Source organism: Periplaneta americana, chromosome 1, assembly GCF_040183065.1.
Source record: "Periplaneta americana isolate PAMFEO1 chromosome 1, P.americana_PAMFEO1_priV1, whole genome shotgun sequence".
NCBI classification, from domain to species: domain Eukaryota; kingdom Metazoa; phylum Arthropoda; class Insecta; order Blattodea; family Blattidae; genus Periplaneta; species Periplaneta americana.
The window spans coordinates 41,742,501-41,764,330 of NC_091117.1; the positions used below are offsets into that span (position 1 = coordinate 41,742,501).

Consider the following 21,830-nt stretch of genomic DNA (forward strand, 5'->3'; position numbering starts at 1 on the left):
TCTTCTTTTCCTTTTTCTTTATTTTCCAGCAAAGTATCAGACCAAGTGGTCCGTTACGGTCTCATGCCATCTCTTAACTCGACGTCCAAGAGATCTCTTCCCTCTACGCCCTAAGGCGATACTCCAGGATCTTCTTAGGAATTCTTCTATGTGGTTCCTCCAGTTTTCCTTAAGGTGAGATCAGAGGCCCTATATTGCCAAATGCAAGAATACCTCGAGCTGGCAAAAGAAGCTCTTAAATTTTTTATATCATTGGCATCATCATCATCATCAACATCTTCTTCTTCTTCTTCTTCTCCTCCTCCTCCTTCTTCTTCTTCTTCTTCTTTTCCTTTTTCTTTATTTTCCAGCAAAGTATCAGACCAAGTGGTCCGTTACGGTCTCATGCCATCTCCTAACTCGACGTCCAAGAAATCATCATCTTTTTCTTCTTCTTCTTCTTCTTCTTCTTCTTCTTCTTCTTTCTCTTCATCTTCCAGCAAAGTATCAGACCAAGTGGTCCGTTAAGGTCTCATGCCATCTCTTAACTCGACGTCCAAGAGATCTCTTCCCTCTAGGCCCTAAGGCGATACTCCAGGATTGTCTTAGAAATTCTCTCCATGTGGTTCCTCCGGTTTTCCTTAAGCTGAGATCAGAGGCCCTACATTGCCAAATGCAAGAATACCTCGAGTTGGCAAAAGAAGCTCTTAAATTTTTTATATCATTGGCAAACTCATATTTATGCTAATAAGGTTTTGGTCTACCATTGCCACTAAAAGAAAAGCGAAAAATTTTTTTAAACTTGAAACTATCACCGCTTGTATAGCGAATAGAGTCCAGATTTGAGAAGCTACTTTGTGAGAAATAGGCACATTAATCGTATTATTTTTTTTTACTTTATAACTACCTGCCGATTGAAATAGTTTCTTATTTTTTATTGTGATGTACTGAAGTACATGTGATATTTCCGTGCAGGAATTCTGCGTTACCATATGATGAAGGATGGATAGAACAGAGGAAAATTCTCTCTGGCACTGGGACTCGAACCAGGGTTTTCAGCTCTACGTGCTGATGCTTTATCCACTAAGCCACACCGGATTCCAGTTCCGATGCCGGATCAAATCCTCTCAGTTTAAGTTCTACCTCTCCGTTTTCCCTTTGGTGGCCTATGCTTATGTACTGTGTCACAGAATATGTGACAGTGACACAATGTCCAACACACTATGTACAGAGGTGCACTCATTACGAGTGACTAAGTGGCCGGGATCCGACGGAATGAGTGCCATCTTGAATCACTAAGTGATTACTTACGCATATCATATTATTATGATGTACCGAAGTACATAATTATGATATTTCTGTGCTGGAATTCTGTATTACTATATGATGAAGGTTGGATAAAACAGAGAAAAATTCTCTCCGGCACTGGGACTCGAACCAGGGTTTTCAGCTCTACTTGCTGACGCTTTATCCACTAAGCCACACCGGATTCCAGTTCCGATGCCGGATCGAATCCCCTCAGTTTAAGTTCTACCTCTCAGTTTTCCCTTTGGTGGCCTACCGGATTCGAGTACCGATGCCGGAGAGAATTTTTCTCTGTTCTACCCATCCTTCATCTTCTTATTTTTTATATTTATTATAGATTTATTAATTTGTCCTCCAGAATAATATCTGTAATATTGACAATTAATACTGTGGTCCGGTACTGTGGATTGAATTCGGCGTAGCTCAGTGGTCAGAGCGCTTGGTATGTAGAACCAAGGACCCAGATTCAATCCCCGGCGCCGGAGCGAATTTTTCTCCTCAAATATTAATTGTCAATATTACAGATATTATTCCGTAGGACAAATTAATAAATCTATAATATTCTCATAGCTGCAGTGCATATATTTGTACAGATTACTGTGCACGTAACTGCGGAATCCCGGCCAAACAAGTCACTCAGCTGAGTGCGCTCCTAGTATAATGGCAGTTGACATTGGACATATACGTCAACATATATGCCTAACTTGGAGTCAGGCCATAAAGGGAAACATTAAAGGAGGAGGGTTCGTCCGGTACTGTGGATTGAATTCGGCGTAGCTCAGTGGTCAGAGCGCTTGGTACGTAGAAGCAAGGACCCGGGTTCGATCCCCGGCGCCGGAGCGAATTTTTCTCCTCAAATATTAATTGTCAATATTACAGATATTATTCTGGAGGACAAATTAATAAATGTATAATACTCTCATAGCTGCAGTGCATGTATTTGTACAGATTACTGCGCACGTAACTGCGGAATCCCGGCCAAACAAGTCACTCAGCTGAGTGCGCTCTTTGTATAATGGCAGTTGACATTGGGCATATACGTCAACATATATGCCTAACTTGGAGTCAGGCCACAAAGGGAAACATTGAAGGAGGAGGGGTCGGTCCGGTACTGTGGATTGAATTCGGCGTAGCTCAGTGGTCAGAGCGCTTCGTACGTAGTACCAAGGACCGGGGTTCGATCCCCGGCGCCGGAGCAAATTTTTTTCCTCAAATATTAATTCTTATTTTTTGTTTAATATTGTTTGTTTTGTGTTATTTTGCAAATCATCTCGAGACCCCTCTCAGCTCATTACACGATTGCCAGAGGGTCGCGACCCATACTTTGGTAACCACTGCAATAAGGCATTAAACAAGTATAGGCCTAAAGGATGTGCGACGTGAATATAAAGAAAATGTAATTTACATTTTTGAAGTAATTTTCGCCATTCGTGCTTACAGCGGTCAGAACCTTGCCTTGTCGTTCTCCCTCTTTATATCTCCTGGTATCTGTTAATAAAGACGCACAGCAATAACCTGGAACTTCATAATATACACTCCCGCCAACTCCACTAGGTATTGTTGTGGTGCCGAGGCTGATGTACAGTACGTGAATATTAAACGGAGACGAAGGAACGGGCTTATTTTTGTAACGCGTCCAGAATTCCTTCAATAAAACTGTCAGCACGCACATAGGCCAGTGTTGCCCTATTTTATAGTGTACTTCAATCAGTTTGATCATACTGACATTGAGTCAAAAAGAAAAAAGTCTGGTTCTCAAAGCGAGCATAAATTATTTCCCGTCATCATCATCTCATCGTGACCATCACCTTCTTTACTTCTCTTTTTGTTTTGTCCGACGATTTTTCTTTTCATTCTTTATCGTTGTCTTCTTCTGACTTACTGGCTATTCTCATTTGTTTTTCTTCTTATTTTTAATTTTTTGTCATTTCCTCCACTTTCTCCCCCACCTCCTCTTTTTCACCTACTCTTCATCTCTTTCATCTTCAATTTCTCTTCCTCTTTTTCTCCACCTTCTCAAATTTCTTCTCCAACTCCCCTTCCACTTCATATTCCACCGCGTCTTCTATATTCTTCCTTATATACTCTCTTCCAATTTTTTTCTCTACCCCTTTTCTACTTTCTTCTCAGCCTTGCTTCTATTTTCTTCTCCACCTCCTCCACTCCCTCTTTCACGTTCCCTCTCTATCTCCTTCTCCACTTTCTTCTTCAACTTGTATTTTAATTTCCTCTTCACCTCTACTTTCTTCTTCAGCCTCTCCTTCATATTTATTTCCATCTCCTCCTCCAAATTTTACTCCAATCCTCTTCTACTTTCTTTTCCACTTTGTCTTCCAGTTTCTTCGCAACCTCCTCCACTTCTTTCTCTGTCACCTCCTCCAATTTCTTTTAAATCTCCTTTTCCACTCTTTTCTCTACTTCTCTTCCATTTTCTCCATCTTCTCCACATGCTTCTTCATCACCCTTCCACGTCTTTCTCTACCTCCTCCTCCACCTCATTTTCCATTTTCTCCTCAAAATTCTCTTTCATTTTCTTCTTCATTTTCTCTTCAAGTTTCTTCTTCACCTCCTCTTCCAGTTTCTTCTCCATCTCCTCTTCTAGTTTCTTCTGCAACGTCTCTTCTTTACCTCCTCTTTCATTTTCTTCACCTCCTCTTCTAGTTTCTTCTGCAACGTCTCTTCTAGTTTCTTATTAACCTTCTCTTTCAGTTTTTTCACCTCCTCTTCCAGTTTTTTCTTCACATTCTCTTTCAGTTTCTTCATCTCCTCTTCCAGTTTTTTCTTCACTTCCTCCTTCATTTTCTTCATCTCCTCTTCTAGTTTCTTCTGCAACGTCTCTTCCAGTTTTTCTTCACATTCTCTTTCAGTTTCTTCATCTCCTCTTCCAGTTTTTTCTTCACTTCCTCCTTCATTTTCTTCATCTCCTCTTCTAGTTTCTTCTGCAACGTCTCTTCCAGTTTTTTCTTCACATTCTCTTTCAGTTTCTTCATCTCCTCTTCCAGCTTTTTCTTCACTTCCTCCTTCATTTTCTTCATCTCCTCTTCTAGTTTCTTCTGCAACGTCTCTTCCAGTTTTTTCTTCACATTCTCTTTCAGTTTCTTCATCTCCTCTTCCAGTTTTTTCTTCACTTCCTCCTTCATTTTCTTCATCTCCTCTTCTAGTTTCTTCTGCAACGTTTCTTCTTCATCTCCTCTTCCAGTTTCTTCAACTCCTCTTTCATTTTCTTCTTTACCTCCTCTTTCATTTTCTTCACCTCCTCTTCTAGTTTCTTCTGCAACGTCTCTTCTAGTTTCTTATTAACCTTCTCTTTCAGTTTTTTCACCTCCTCTTCCAGTTTTTTCTTCATCTTCTCTTTCATTTTCTTCTTCACCTCCTCTTTCATTTTCTTCTTCACCTCCTCTTTTATTTTCTTCTCGAACGTCTCTTCTAGTTTCTTATTAACCTTCTCTTTCAGTTTTTTCACCTCCTCTTCCAGTTTTTTCTTCACCTTCTCTTTCATTTTCTTCTTCACCTCCTCTTTAATTTTCTTCTTCACCTCCTCTTTCATTTTCTTCTCGAATGTCTCTTCTAGTTTCTTATTAACCTTCTCTTTCAGTTTTTTCACCTCCTCTTCCAGTTTTTTCTTCACCTTCTCTTTCATTTTCTTCTTCATCTCCTCTTTCATTTTCTTCTCCAACGTCTCTTCTAGTTTCTTATTCACCTTCTCTTTCAGTTTTTTCACATCCTCTTCCAGTTTTTTCTTCACCTTCTCTTTCATTTTCTTCTTCACCTCCTCTTCTAGTTTTTTCTGCAACGTCTCTTCTAGTTTCTTATTAACCTTCTCTTTCAGTTTTTTCACCTCCTCTTCCAGTTTTTTCTTCACCTTCTCTTTCATTTTCTTCTTCACCTCCTCTTTCATTTTCTTCTTCACCTCCTCTTTCATTTCCTTCACCTCCTCTTCACGCCGTCTTTGTCGACTATAAATTCCACTTAAATTTAACGATATTTAAACTTGGATATGCATCGACTTCTTACCCGTTGGAATAACATGTAGGATTTGAAATTACGGATAATTGAAATGGAAACTTCCTTTCATCTTTAAAACATTCGGCATCAGTAAATATAATTTACTCATATCTTGTTTTCAGTCCACATTTTAAAACCGTGTGCTTCTGAAATTTTATTTAATGTAGATTATTCCATTTCTTGTGTTAAAACTTGTGTAATTCCATAGATTAATTAACCTGTGATTGTTTTGCTTTGAAATGGTATTCCACAGTCTTCATTTGCAGTAGACTACATGTTAATTATTTTCACAGTTTTGGTTTCACACAAAGTGCACATCAGTTTGTAGAAGAAAATTACATCACAATATCAATTTAAATCTAAACACACATCCGACAATTTCAGTGCCCACAAATAACCAAATGCCTCCGAGGGACGTTGTATTGGATAATTATAGAATAGAGTTTCGCATTGCTGAACAAGTTGGTTTAGTAACGGCACAGTTTATATTTTATCCACCTATACACAAGAATGAGTTACAAAAGAGTGTATAGTAATTTATAATCCTATATGAGATTAAAATTAGTTTTTATTCGTGAGTGAAAACTTTGGCTCATTTAGATAATTTTCATGAGCGCATAAAATATGTTTACTCTCGTGTGCTATACAGTATTTTATCCATTACTGGTGTCTAAATTTAATTTTAAAATTAATGTGTTGTTTGTGAAGACGTTATAAGTTAATAAATATATGGATTTGATTTTTGATAATATGTTGATTGCCATGGAGAGAATGATTGAAACATTTAATCCACCGCTGTGCGTTAAAAACATTTATGCTCGACCATGCCGAAATGTAGTAATTATACAACTTGTAGCAGTCCTTTAATGCATGTTATAAAAAGTACACCTATTCATTAAAGTTCAGGTTTTCGATTATTCTCGGATATGCAATCGAAAGACAATGAGGGAGACATCACGGAGGCTGAAAATCCAATACTGTCGCAGAAGGTTATGTTCTGTTACTATAATAATTAGCGTTAATTGTAAATAATATTCAAATAAATTCAATTTTTCATCTCGTTTTTCAATTCTAAATCAATTTCCAGGTTATACATTCTCTGCATTATATCAAGGTCAATGACATTATTGTTCCTCGGAAAAAATCAATACTTTCGCGTAGGCGCACATCTCACAATTTCGAGCTATGAACAAGGTCACTTCCGATCTTCTGTCAGATACAAATAAAATGAATATTTCTGAATAATTTCAAGTTAGAAATATGGTCGAGCATAAAAATTCGTATGAAACTTGCCTATAATGGTAATTAAGACGCTCGTTTCATAACCAAACATACTTGCGTCTTAATTACTATCATTATTGGCTCGTTGCATAATGTACTATTAATTCAGTGCTGTGAATAAAACCATTGTTTAGGTTGCTAAGGACGGTGAAATGAAGACCAGATTAGATATCAGTCATGGATAAAAATAATTTTCATTTCAGAGAAAACAGTTTTTTTTTCAATAGACAATAGACAATAGAAATTCAGTGGTGAAGTTAAGGTTTATACTGGGTAGGCTGAAAAAGTTACTTACCTTGTATCTTTTTAAAGAGCTGATGTTTATCGGCTATTCTATCAACAATTTTTGTGACACAGACTCCATAAGAAGATGATGACCATTCATTTTCACCCCCAAACACAATAGAAGTAAAATAATATAAGTTATTTGTCTCAGCGCATCCTGTTAGGCAAGGATATTTCTTATACCATGAAAATCATCTTGATCCCAGAAAAATCGTCATATTGATTTGATCTTAAATCAATAGTTAATGAAACTGTCCCTAAGTGTTACGTTTGTTTTTTTAAATCGAAGTCAGAGTTTTTATAAGATAGGAAAGAAATACTGGCATAAATTTGATTCGTAGCAAGCGCCTAATTCCGTGTATTTCTTTTTCAGTCTTTTGCACTCTCTAACAGACCAGCTAACTAGAACGAAGAAAGTTACGACTACGTAATTAATTGTGAATAACTAAATAATGACATTTTATATAAAATACACGTTCGTATTTAAGAGGATTTATTGTCTCATTGCTGCCGGCTGCCTCTTAAATTTTCCTTCCATAAAAATGAGGATTTATGTATTATTCTTCCCGTCCTGCCTTGCAAATAGTCTCCGTCAAAGAGACACAGACGTTAAGGGGATTTGAATATAAGGGGATTAGTTTGATGTTTAGACCAAAGAGCGTGGAATATACATTAGCCTGTATTCGTAGGGAGATAGTTGAATGCTGTGCAGTGGGATGTAGGGGATGTAGAATGAGACAGAACATGTAGTACCTGCTCGGAGACCAATAATTGCGGAGGCATGGGAATGTATTTTTTGCAATTCTGTAAGTGGCATATAGGCCTACTGTATTTAAATATTAACTGGCGTGACAGTGAAATAAATCATGGCTGCTCTCTCATTTTTGACCGTAGGATGTACTCTTAAAAAATTGGACTTACTCTGAAAGAACTGCAATCATCTTTCTCGTTCTCCCATTCTTCTTCAGTTATCGTAATCACAACCATTCTCTGGAATTACTCACCCCCTACTTCTCTTCTCCCTCATGTCCCTCGTCCTCGTCACCCTTATCGTTATTTCAGCCACCATTAGCCTCCTTCTCTCATATAGCCACCCTTATTCTTATCGTAACTATCGTCAACTTCCTCAGTTTTGATTAGGCCTATATGATATTTATTCGTCAACCAAACTTCACAATTGGACGGAGTTACGCAATAAGAGACCAACTGACAATTTGACAAAAATTAGATATTTGCACAAATCTGTTGATGGCAGGTTAATTTAACTCGGAAAAAATCAAGAATGCGATATCTGAATTTTGCTGCTATTTATAAGTAAAAATTTGTTTATTGCATAAAATTCATTTATTTATTTCGCTTGAAATAGTAATTCAACTGTTGGTCTCTTATTAAACATTGGTTAGCCTTTTTTTGGTATTATTTGTGTTATTTTTTGTAAGAGCATGAATGTTATAATACTTCTTGCATAAAATGTTTTATAAAAAAAAACATTTATTTCAATGATCAATATCTCGAAACAGGTTTTTGGCGCTTGGCCTCTTACTGCGTAACTTCGTCCAATCCATTATATATTATTATGGTGGACCTTGACGTTTCTGCTTTTCGATCCACCATCACTTTAAAATCTACCCACATACCATCCTTGTTAATTTATTATTATTATTATTATTATTATTATTATTATTATTATTATTATTATTATTATTATTGTTGTTGTTGTTGTTGTTAACTTTCTGTCTCTTTTCTTCACCATCATCTTGTCTAATTCTTATCATCTATTTTTACCCCATTGTTTTGTGTTAATATATTCATTTATTAGGTATTTTCCGTTTAATTCCTAATCTTCCGTTCTAACTGCATTCCCATCTATCTTTCACTATTTATCCGCTTCTATTCACTTTCCTAACTACACTGTATCTCTTCCTTTACCTCCCGTTCCTATTTAAGTATTGCATATTCCTTTCGTTAATTATTTTCATTTTTTTTTCTCGATTCTCAAATCCATCTGCTCTTATTCCTTCTTTCCCAGCTACTTTCCCTATATTTTCTGTATATATTTTCATTTTCTATATTTTATAACACTTAAATCATTTATTATATCCATACTATTCTCTCCTATATTAGGCTGTTACGTACTTATCCCTTTCTCTTCGCTCCTACTGCCTAAATTTAGGAGTGAAGCGAAGAGAAAGAGATAAGTATGTAAATAAATAGATGATAAAATAATAGTAAAATAATGAGTGATGTAACTGTTATAAAATAGAGAAAAAGAAAATGTAGAAAATAGTTTAGGAGAAAATAGATGGAAAAGAATGATTAAGGATTGATGGATTTGAGAATAGAGAATAAATAAATAAATAAATAAATAAATAAATAAATAAATAAATAAATAAATAAATAAATAAATAAATAAATAAATAAATAAATAAATAAATAAATAAATAAGTAAATAAGTAAATAAATAAATAAATAAGTAAATAAGTAAATAAATAAATAAATAAATAATAATGCAAATTATTAAGGAAAGGAATATGCAATATTAAATAGAAAAGTGAGAAATGGAAGGGAGACAGTCTAGGTATGAGAAAGAATAGAAGAGGATAGGTAGGGAAGGATAGATAGCAATGCAGTTAGAACAGAAGAATAGGAAGTAATCAGGAAATACTTGGCAAATGAATATACTAACTTAAGAGGATGGTATATATTAAAGGGATGGTGGATCGGAAAGCAGAAATGTAAAGGCCCGCCATAACTACGGATTGTAATGTTGGCTGACAAATAAATATCAATATCAATAATTTTATTGTTTCTATGACTGTCTTACTACACTCTTTACACTTTCTTCTGACACTTAATACTTTCCTCTTATTCTTATTCTATCACTGCCTTTCTTGCAGTCACTTTTACCACTCTTCTTCCTCACTAATTCCACCTCGCTTACTATCAATTATTTTACTGTCTGCATATTAACAACTCATCACATTCAAACATCATCTTTCTTGTTGTGTGTTCTAATCCTTGTTGTGATTGACACGTCTTTATGAAGTTTCCCTCTATTATTCCGTTTGTTTTATTGTACGTCCGCTTATATGTGTATGTCATTGTCAGAGATAATATTTTACAGATATTTGAATTGTAAAACTTGTTCATAAATTTTTCCATCTGTCTTTATTTCTCGCTCGTCTGACCTCGCATCCATACATTTTCACTGGTTTTGTTTTGTGAATGATGTTCTTGTTGTCCCATTTATACGAAATTATTGTGTTGATGCAAATTATATTTTGATATATTTCACTGAAGTGTACGTTTACAGCTTCTGTTACTTTGGTGTAGCTATCTTCCTCTACAATGGACAATCAATAAGTTTTCGGACTACCCTGAATGTAGACAACACACAGGACATAGGAAACGGAGACGTTATCTAGAACCAAGGAAACGCCTGGAATCTATACTATATGCATCACTTGAAAGACAGAGAAGACGACTAGCCATAAGGTGTTTATTGAGAGATTCTAAGAAGAATCACAATAGATTCTTGACGTCTTTGCACAACATCACGTGTAGAATTTCAGTTCTTAAAGACAATCTTACCACAGTCTACTATATACAGTTACGAAGCTTGAGTTTTGAGGGCGCTAGAAACAATACACTGTGACGGTTCTATTTTGCATTGCCTGTAATGAGGCGATATTAGCGATCCTAGTGGTGAGCAACTATCTAATGTTTGCATATTTACTACGTATTGAGCTTCGCGACTGTATATACTTACGTTGTTGATAGGCTGACTCAAGAGGCTTGGAAGCAGTTATATTCAGTGACACGCGCTTGTATGTTTAACGGTACAATAAATACAAGTGCAGTTCGGAAATATATTGATTGCACTTTGTATGTCTCTGTACGCACCGATTTTCGTAAATTATTTGACGGATTTTATTTATATTCAATGTTATCTAAGAATTTAATTATTAATTCCGGAACGATGTACGTGAGGTAGTATATAATTTTCACTTAATTTTATTAATTTCAAAAATTTTCACAAAACGGAGGTTAATTAAAAATAGACTATAACGATGTATCGATTTTTAAAAAATGATTTTGTTTCTTACTTGAAAGCTTTTGCTAGGCAAGAGTGTTAAAAATTGATTATGATATGGTTGAAAGAAGATTTTATCTAATTTCCTGGAACCGAAGTTAGTTTGGAAAAGTCCATGCTAACGTAAAAGGGGTGGTATGTTGTTTAGATTAGGCGAGAGCTTACAAATAGTTTTTGCGTCGATGTATCGATTTTTTAAAAATGATTTTGTTTCTTACTTGAAAGCTTTTGCTAGGCAAGAGTGTTAAAAATTGAATATGATATGGTTGAAAGAAGATTTTATCTAGTTTCCTGGAACAGAAGTTCGTTTGGAAAAGTCCATTCTAACGTAAAAGGGTGGTAGGTTGTTTAGATTAGGCGAGAGCTTACAAAATAGTTTTTGCGTCAATGTGTCTCCGTTATGCGAAATGAAACTGATCAATCAGCAATCAGTCTCATTCATTGATAGAATTTGAATTTTGAGTTCAGCAGCACCAGTTCTTTGTTCGTGAATTGCTCTTAAAATGGAATATCCACTAAAATTAAAATTATTAATTGTTAATTATTTTATATAAACTCTTAAAAGCCCTAAATTGGATTTTATAAAGTCCTAAATCTCTCTTTAACACCTATAAATTCGTTCCTTAATTATGATAAATTGTCCCTGCGGTCTTGTTTCGCAGATATTCCTACTCACAAAATAAAATCCCTTTTTTTAACACTTGTATCGTAAATAACGATTGTTTCTTATGTATAGGAACGTATGATAAATGAATTGGTATATGCAGTATGCTAAGAAAGCTTTTTTGTCGGAGAATAATTGTGTACATAAAGATGTATTCAGAAAAATATTTAAGTTGCTATCTGCAAGAATGGCTTTATTTTTCTGTAGTAATTACAACAAAATAACTTGATTATATCGTCATACAGGATACTTGAAAAGTTGTGTTGTTATAAACGGGTGTCGTAGTAACAGAGTTGTGTTGTACAGTTATGCTATCAGCGAAGGGAGATGGAGAATGATACAGTTTTGACGTCACCTCGGTCATGCTTTCGTAATCCCTTTACTCTCGATCCATTAAGTTCAAATGCACTTGCAATTTTGGTTCTGCTTTTACAAATTGTTTGGACTGTTGAATTTTATAACGACACCAATTCACTACATACATCAATTTTCTTCATTACATTTTCTATTTATCGTATCACTTTCTAAATATTTGTTGGAAATATGAATATTCACCAGAAGAATAAAAAGAAGCTATAATTATCCCAATATTTCAAAATGGAACACTAGAGAATGTGAAAATTACAATGGGATATACATCTGTTAAAATGCCGTATACAAAATATATTCTAAAATAATTATACAAACTGATTAGCTGTCGTATCTGAAAATATAATATTGAAAGAAAAACACATAGTTTTAGAAAGGATAGATTCTGCACTGTTTGTGTATTATCAGTTCATTGAGACAAATGGTAAACATAATATCCTGAATTACATTGCTTTTTTCGTGGAAAATTATAGGAAATACTGAGACCTAAAGGAATTTCAGACCACTTAATAAGGATAATACAAGGCTTATAGGCCTATTATAGTAATACTAAAATTAGAATGAAATTAAATACGAGAATGTAATAACCAAGAAGTAAAGACATAATACGAGGATTTCGGCAATGGTGCTCCATGGCACTTATTTGATTTAATTTAGGCGTATACATTGACCTAAAGGTGACTATTCTATATGTAAACAATTTTTAATCGAACTAGAACTCCTGTAAATACTGTACAAGATGCAATCAATATATTTTCGAACTGCACTTGTATTTATTGTACCCTTAAACATACAAGCGCGTGTCACTGAAGATCATTGCTTTCATGTCTGTTGAATCGTCTATCAAACAGTGTCAGATTGTCTTTAAAAACTGAGCGTCTACACGTGATTTTGTGCAAACACATCAAGAATCTATTGCGATTCTTCTTAGAATCTCTCCATAAACGTCTTGTGATTAGCCTTCTTCTCTGACTTTCAAGTGATGCATTTAGTATAGATTCCAGGCGTTTCCCTGATTCTAGATAATTTCTCCGTTTCCTATGTCCTATGTCCGGGAACTTATTGATTGCCCCTTGTACATTATTGTTCACCGGTGATCAGGCATATTCGCAACCACAGATGTTGATTTTCAAAGATCACTATTTAAATTCAACTGTATTGCAAAATAATATGATTCTCAAATATTGCATAAAAATGTTAAATTGGTGGATTTAAAGGGAACAATGCCACTAAGAACATAAATAATGATCGATAATGAAATTGTGAAGCAAATAAACTGCTTCAGTTACTTAGACTAATGATATGAAGAAATTCATTATTTGGACGTAAGACTCTGTAAATTCCAACAACTAATAGGCACGACATTAAGAACACTAATGGAGAAAGATCTGTGACGATTTTAAAATTCTATAAAATTTTGCAGGTTACAGTTAGGGCACAAATGCAGGTATATTATACTATACATCGGATCTCTGCACATACGTCTTATATCATAATCATGTATGAGTAGGGTATATTATACAATATTAACTCAGAATGATAGAAACAAGAGTTATTGTTATCAGATACGTACTGTAACAAATTTAGATTATTAAAATTAACTCATTTTAGATGAAGTGTGATGCTGAAAAGCTCCTTGTGTGAAAAGAAAAACGTCCGACTATTTACACTTTTAACTTGAAGGTGTTTGGTAATGACTTGTTTGTTGCAGTAACAAATATAAATGACACTCAGGAGAAAGTTAAACGCAGAATAAATATGGGAAGTGCCTGTTATTATTGAGTTGAGAAGCTTTTGTCATCCAGTCTGCTCTCAAAAAAGCTGAAAGTTAGAATTTATAAAACAGTTATATTACCGGTTTTTCTATATGGTTGTGAAACTTGGACTCTCACTTTGAGAGAGGAACAGAGGTTAAGGGTGTTCGAGAATAAGGTGCTTGGGAAAATATTTGAGATTAAGAGGGATGAAGTTACAGGAGAATGGAGAAAGTTACAGAACACAGAACTGCACGCATTGTATTCTTCACCTGACATAATTAGGAACATTAAGTCCAGATGTTTGAGATGGGCCGGGTTTGTAGAACGTATGGGCGAATCCAAAAATGCATATAGAGCAGCGTTTCTCAAACGTTTTTGAAGTAGGGACCACTTTTTTAAGTCAGAACAGTTCCGCGGACCACCTTACTCTTGTTCCGTTGGAAAGCAAATTTTTCATTTTTGTAGAATATTTTAATACCAGTATACTTATATTTTAAAATAGAATTAATTTATTATAATACTTTTGTAATTATATTTTTGTAGCCAATCACAAGTAACTTATGACAAATTCTGTGCATTGTTGATTTATCGCTTGCCTGTTAGAAGTTAGTTGTTTGAAATCCTTCTTATGTGGTACAAGCAGTAATAGTCCATGTCTCTGTTAAATAGTGCCCATTATAAATAATGGTAAACTGGCTTCGATCCGGATCTTTGAAAAGAAAGGAACATGAAGATACGCTTCATTTAGACAGTGCTAATAGTTCAGAAGCTGTGTGTGAAGAAATATATTAATTATAGTACCATTAAAGAAATATCTAGTCCTAATGGTAGCTATTCAAAGAAAAATACTTTCGTAAATACGACAAGAGTTATTTTGAAGTTGGATTTACTTGGTGTGGCAATGAGAGCGAGCAAAAACCTGGGTGCGTTGTTTGTTACGAAGTGCTTTCAAACGAGTGTATGAAACCCGCAAAATTGTAACGGTACTTAGAGACAAAACACGCAAGTGTAAAAGTAAACCTGTCGGTTTTTAAAATAGGCGGAGTCTAAAATTTCTTATATCGTCATCTGGAGGAGAAAAAATGCAATAACATACCCGATTTTCAACAAGTAAAGATGCAATTTGGCACGTTCTACTATTGGTGTACGACGTACAGTACGTGCCTATTTCAATGTGCAGACTGGGTGTCGGCAAAACTATTAAGAAAGTCATATATACATGAAAAGTTCGGTACTTTGTTCCTCTGTTATGAATTCGGGTGGTCCCTGGCTGGGTTACAGGCTCGGCGCCAGATATACAGGGAAAAGATGGCGAGAAACACCACGTTCATAGTTCATAGTGCCTTAAATCCCTCTTTTGTTGCTGAGAGTAGAGTGGAAAGCGGGTAGACGGGTAGGGTAAGAAATTTCATAAAATATTAGTATTGGGAGAAAAAGTGAAAGGCGATTGCCATGTGTCATTTCCAAACTCTGAGATTTTCAGCTGTACTGTGATACGCAATTCGTTAGAATTTTATTTTTTCTTCTGTCTTTTTTGAAGGATCACAGGGCAGAACTCGGGGACCACAGGTGGTCCGCGGACCATAGTTTGAGAAACGCTGATATAGAGTGTTAGTTGAGAGGTCGGAGGGAAAAATACTTTTGGGGAGGCCGAGACGTAGGTGGGAGGATAATATTAAAATTGATTTGAGGAAGGTGGGATATGATGCTAGGAACTGGAATAATCTTGCACAAGATAGGGACTGATGGCGGGATTATGTGAGGGCGGCAATGAACCTGCGGGTTCCTTAAAAGCCATGAGCAAGTAAATAATAACAAATTTCCAGTCATCTGGCCTTTGTTTATTAAAGTATATGCATTATTACTTGTATTTTTCTTGCCGCATGGATAAAACTATACATAAGACATGATTTGGACCCTGATGAAGTTTCCTGAAATAAATTTGCCCCCGAGAGGTTTTAAGTTGGCCAACCATCCCGAATAATTTTGCGGTCTGTAGTTAAAAGAATTCTCTTCTTGACTAGCATGAACTGAATATACACTTGGCATGCTGTAAGGCCCGGCTTAATTGCGATCCAAATTGTTGAGGCGTCGCGTGGTTTTAATATCTTATCTGGAACAGTCTGTGCATATATTGGCACGAGATAAGAGCAGCACCTGTTAGCGTGGATTACGTCCGTGGGGAAGGGATTGACGACGGACAGGGTTTTAATTCCCTTAAAGCTAATACGAAAGTGAGAATACTCTTCGCCACATGGCCATCGCCTCGTTAACGCTCTGTTGCTCTTAATTTAAGTCCATCCTCCGACAGTTTTAAGAGCTTCACAGGCTATAGGCTATCCCCACGAGAGAGGAGAGATTTAAAAGCAACCTCTACGAAAGTGTCAGCATCTGCTCCTTCCTCCATTTGCTTTATCATGCGTGAGGTATGTGGACGTTGTTGCTGCTATGTAAAAGTGCTCTTAAAATTATAATGGAGGAACAGCTGAAAGCATTAACAACGCTGTCTACGCAGAAAGTTGCTGTCCGAATACTGGAATGATTTCCAAGAACATTAAAACCACTGTCTTTGGAGATGATAGGTGTTTGCACCTAATTATCCAGTAGACAGGTGTTCAATTGATCATCATTATTATCATCATCATCATAGGCGGAGATAGAACAAGTCCACACCTGTGGAGTAACGGTCAGCGCGTCTGGCGCGAAACCAGGTGGCCCGGGTTCGATTCCCGGTCGGGGCAAGTTACATGGTTGAGGTTTTTCCGGGGTTTTCCCTCAACCCAATATGAGCAAATGCTGGGTAACTTTCGGTGCTGGATCCTGGACTCATTTCACCGGCATTATCACCTTCATCTCATTCAGACGCTAAATAACCAAAGATGTTGATAAAGCGTCGTAAAATAACCTACTAAAAAAAAAAAAGGTAGAACAATTTCCTTTGGAGGGTACCATAGGATGATAAAATAAGCTAACTCATTCGTAAGCTACGTATTCTTACCTTGAGCATAAGAATGCGTCCATATGCATAAAAAAAAACAAATACATACAAAGTGTTAAAAGGGTCTAATATTTTAAGGGGAGTCTGTACACCGAATTTTGATAAAACAATGAAATTTTGGTTTTTATCGTTTTTCAGTAGTTTAATATGTGTAAAGTGATAATGGAATTTTAAATTTATTTAGCCGATTGTATACATAAAAGTACTCGTATGTTACGTATGTCCTATTTTTTTTCTATATTTGTATCTTTTATCACTTCTGAGAAAAGTGCACCCAAAATTGAGGAATTTAACATTTAAAGATATGGAAATTTTGACACCATTTTTCTGCACTTTCTTATTTTTTTTTGTGATATTGGTACACTTTTCTCAGAAAATATTGTACCCACAAGGCTGAAATTAATATATAATATCAATGTGCTGACATTTTACACTGTAGTTTAAAATATTAAGTTTATTTATTTTCTATCTTCAGTAAAAATAAAAAATAATTTGCAGTCATTCTTAATGCAAAAAATGTTATCAATGATTTTTTTGCCAACAACTCAGTGAAATTTTAAATTTATGTTACCGGTTGTATACAGAAATGTATGTTACATATACCCTATTTTTTCTACAATTGTAACTTTTATAATTTCTGATAAAAGTATACCCAAAATTGAGGAATTTAACATTGTAACATGGAAGTACAGAATCCCCTTAAGGGGTGATAGTACGCATCATAACAAGAACAAAAGGAGCAATAAACATGCGTCCTAAAATTAATTCTTTTTATGAGAAACGTACTTTAAAATTCGTGTGTTTGTGACAGAATAGAGCCACACATTCTACCCCGTAGATTAACTGGTTCTCAGTACCGGCGTTTCTTAGCAAACCAAATGCCTGTCTTCCTGGACGAAGTGCCGTACTATTAAAGGCTACAAAATGTGGAACACTACCCCATTTCCATAACAAAGTCAGATAGCATCTATCATAGGTATTAAATCTTCGATGGATTGGTCGGAGAGGTATTGTACCATGGCCTGCTCGTTCCCCAGATCTTAATCCCTTGAATTTTTGGTTATGGCGACACTTAAGGCATTAGTGTATGCAACACTCATTGAAGACTTTCAAACGCTAAAGGAACGTGTCTACAACGCCACGCTGTCAGCAAATCGGAGACCGACCAGAGGTGTTTGAAAGGTTGCGTAGTTCCCTAGGATGACGAGCAGAAGGCTGTGTTATGATGAATGGAAGTCACATCGAGTATCTGCTATGAAAAATTTAAGTTTTAATATCTCAGAAGATATTAATTTTAGGACATCTTTATTACACCTTTTTACTTGTTTTGATGATTTCTACTAACTCTTAAAATATTAGACCCTTTTCAACACTCTGTATACATGAAGATCGAAAAAATAAACATTCATTATGTCCTCTGAAACCCACACCTTGCTTAACTAAATACAACAAAATGTCAATTAGCCTGTATAAAAAATAGAAGTCCTTCAAGCCCGATTTTGGAAGACGAGACAATACAACATTCTCCAAGGATGCATTAGCGCATCCGTGAAATGCGACGGAGCGGCGGGTTGATGCATGTATCCGTGCTAACAGAAGCCTTTTTGAGCACTTTCTGTAAGAAAGATTTCCACGTGGCATGCTACTTTTATTTCTTTATGTACCGCATCATGCAATGTAAGCAGAGTTGTAGAAAAAGGGCTGTAAGAAGGAAATAAAGAGTTCCTGGACGAATGTTCATAGAATATTTTTTCATCTTCTATATGATAGGAATATTCCCCTAAAGTTTTGACGTACATTTTAGTTACACCCTGTATACATTATTTTTTGTCTCTGTCTACAAGCGTTAGCTTTTCCTCAATGAAAATACATGCATTGAATTGGAGATAATTTCCTCTCTCGGTTTGTAATAATGACGTTTTAAATTGATTCGTTATGCACATGTTTACGGAGAGAATAGAAATTAATTTACTACTAAAATTGTGAGATTCGCTTGTGTGTAGATTGAATGTACGTCATCCGCTTATCCCTCGGAGGCAGACTGTTTTTCTGTGCTTGCTGAAACTGTGAGATGTATGTTTGATTTCAATTAAAATTATGATATTTTTTCCCCATTTCAAACTGATGTGCATTGTATAAAACACAAAAGACGCTATTTTATGTTGTAAATGTAAATTACACATTACGATTTGAAAACAAAACATTTTTGGTTTAAACAGCATTACTGAACATTGTTTTTCCACGTAGATGAAAATACGTGTTTCAGTGCACTGTTTGTGTTCTGAACTGAAATGTTTCATCACACAGTAAAAATACTTAAAATGTCGGATCAGAGCCAACTTCGAACCCTTCTCCGATATGTCCATAATTTTAGTGCATAGACTTCTACATTTAATGTAGTTGATAATTTGTTGGGAGGGGATTCTGTGGAATTGAATTGGGCATGATTCTGTTATTTATAGATTCCAAATCTGCCATTCAAGCAATAGTAAATGCAGACCCACCCGTGCCGGACATTATACAAAGTGTTTAAAAAACAATCCTTCAGGGGATTCCTGGATATTGAGGAGTGGAGGGTAATGAGTAGGGAGCGTACTTTGTCCCACAAGGTTGGAGTTTTTAAGTGAACGATGTTCGTGCGTCTAGCAAGCGAAATAGTTGACTGACGGCTCACGCTACTCTTGTTTCGTAAAATGTGACAAAACAAAATATGGACCACAATTGCACTAATATTTATAATTTAAATTATTTAAACTATATATACTAGAATTCGTTATTTTTACTATTTACACTATAATAAAAATGTAGGCCTACAATGATCAACCATTATGTAAAATATTAAGCTTATGTACAGTGTTGCGTATTATAATGCAAAGTATTTTATTTCATAATACTATAGTGCTTACGAAAATATTTGGGTCTAAGAGGGATGAAGTTACAGGAGAATGGAGAAAGTTACAGAACACAGAACTGCACGCATTGTATTCTTCATCTAACATAATTAGGAACATTTTTATTTTATTGGGTTATTTTACGACGCTGTATCAACATCTAGGTTATTTAGCGTCTGAATGAAATGAAGGTGATAATGCCGGTGAAATGAGTCCGGTGTCCAGCACCGAAAGTTACCCAGCATTTGCTCGTATTGGGTTGAGGGAAAACCCCGGAAAAAACCTCAACCAGGTAACTTGCCCCGACCGGGATTCGAACCCGGGCCATCTGGTTTCATCGCCAGACGCGCTGACTGTTACTCCACAGGTGTGGACAATTAGGAACATTAAATCAAGATTTTTGAGATGGTCAGGGTATGTAGCACGTATGGGTGAGTCCATAAATGTATATAGAATGTTAGTTGGAAAACCTGAGGGAAAAAGGTCTTTGGGGAGGCCGAGACGTAGATTTTTATTTTATTTTATTGGGTTATTTTACGAAGCTGTATCAACATCTAGGTTATTTAGCGTCTGAATGAAATGAAGGTGATAATGCTGGTGAAATGAGTCCGGGATCCAGTACCGAAAGTTACCCAGCATTTGCTCGTATTGGGTTGAGGGAAAATCCCGGAAAAAGCCTCAACCAGCTAACTTGCCCCGAGCGGAATTCGAACCCGAGCCACCTGGTTTCGCGGCCAGACGAGCTGACTGTTACTCCACAGGTATGGACCCGAGACGTAGATGGGAGAATAATATTAAAATGAATTTGAGGGAGATGGTTATGATGGTAGGGACTGGATTAATCTTGATCAGGATAGGGACCGATGGCGAGCTTATGTGAGGGCGGCAATAAATCTCCGGGTTTTCTAAAAGACATTTGTAAGTAAGTAAGTAAGTAAGTATGTATAACCTACATATTTTATAAATTGTGTACAATAGTTTAAATAATGTTCGATCATGTAACTCTTCATTCTTTATGATAATGTAATAGTGAACATAGCGTATTTTAATGTGCATAGTGTAAAGGGTTGTCAGACATTGACTACTTTCAAAAGCAGGAAGACTGCTTGTCGTCTCTACAATATAAATATGAGTTTTATTTTTAATATACATCAATTTTCCTTCATTTTGTTCATCATTCCACTACTATATACCACTTATACAGAATTATAATATTACATCGAATTACATAGAATCCAAGTATACATTATTTATTTATTTGCTTATTTACTTATTTATTATTTATTTAATTATTTATTTACTTACTGCAGTGAAGTTTTGGCCACCAAGCCTTGTTTTACACATCACCAGGAATACAAAAAACGAGGACAAAAACAATTGCAGAGAAAAGAAATAATAGTGCAGATACAAATGCAAGAAATAGTATAAATTCAGAGAAACAACAGGTACAAATGCAAAACGTACAAGTATTGAATTACCTAATATACAGTATTTAGCTCCTAAGTAAGTAACCAAGCAACTAAAGTCAGGTAATTAAATGTACAGTTTTGAAGTGGAATAAAACAATAACGTTTGGAATTTTTTACAGTAAAGTCGAAATTGTGAGTTGAAGAGCATTATCTATACTAATAATAAATCTGTAGCCGAAATGTTTCTGGTAATTTTCGATTTTCCAAAAATAATTAGTCCTAACATATATAATAACCACCCTGAAACCGAAAATCGCTTTTTTGAAATTTTTGTTTGTATGACTGTCTGTCTGTATGTTTGTTACCTTTTCACGCGATAATGGCTGAACCGATTTCGATGAAAATTGGAATATAAATTTAATTCGTTGTAACTTAGATTATAAGCTATATGGCATTCAAAATACGTTATTTAAAAGGGGAGTTATAAGGAGGCCTGAATTAAATAAATCGAAATATCTCGCTTATTATTGATTTTTGTGAAATATGTTACATAACAAAAGTTTCTTTAAAAATGATTTCTGATAAGTTTTATTCTCTGAAAAACTTTGATAGGACTGATATTTAATGAGATAAATGATTTTTAAAATTAAAATAACTGCCATCTAAGGCGGTGTATTGAAATAAAAAACAAATGACTTCGTCTATAAGGGGCCTTGGACACATCAATCGAAAGCTATGAAACACAGCCTACAGACAATGTTTCTGTGTTTGTATGAAGTAATATCGGAAGCTAA

The 21,830-nt window shown here is 35.4% G+C and overlaps 2 protein-coding genes across 3 annotated transcripts in view; one reads left to right on the plus strand and one right to left on the minus strand.

The window, feature by feature from the left end:
* Positions 1–21,830, plus strand: part of LOC138694873 (probable 3',5'-cyclic phosphodiesterase pde-5) — a 453,748-nt gene that overhangs the window by 114,005 nt on the left and 317,913 nt on the right. The gene's annotated exons all lie outside the window — the stretch shown is intronic.
* On the minus strand, positions 4,340–5,206 carry LOC138708758 (uncharacterized protein PF3D7_1120000-like). Its single transcript, XM_069838914.1, has one exon. The coding sequence runs from the start codon at positions 5,204–5,206 to the stop codon at positions 4,442–4,444; it is 765 nt and encodes a 254-aa protein (XP_069695015.1). The 3' UTR covers positions 4,340–4,441.

Coding starts and splice junctions, on each gene's coding strand:
- LOC138708758 (XM_069838914.1), bottom strand. CDS start 5,206: ATGAAAGAGGAGGTGAAGAAGAAAATGAAAGAGGAGGTGAAGAAGAAA.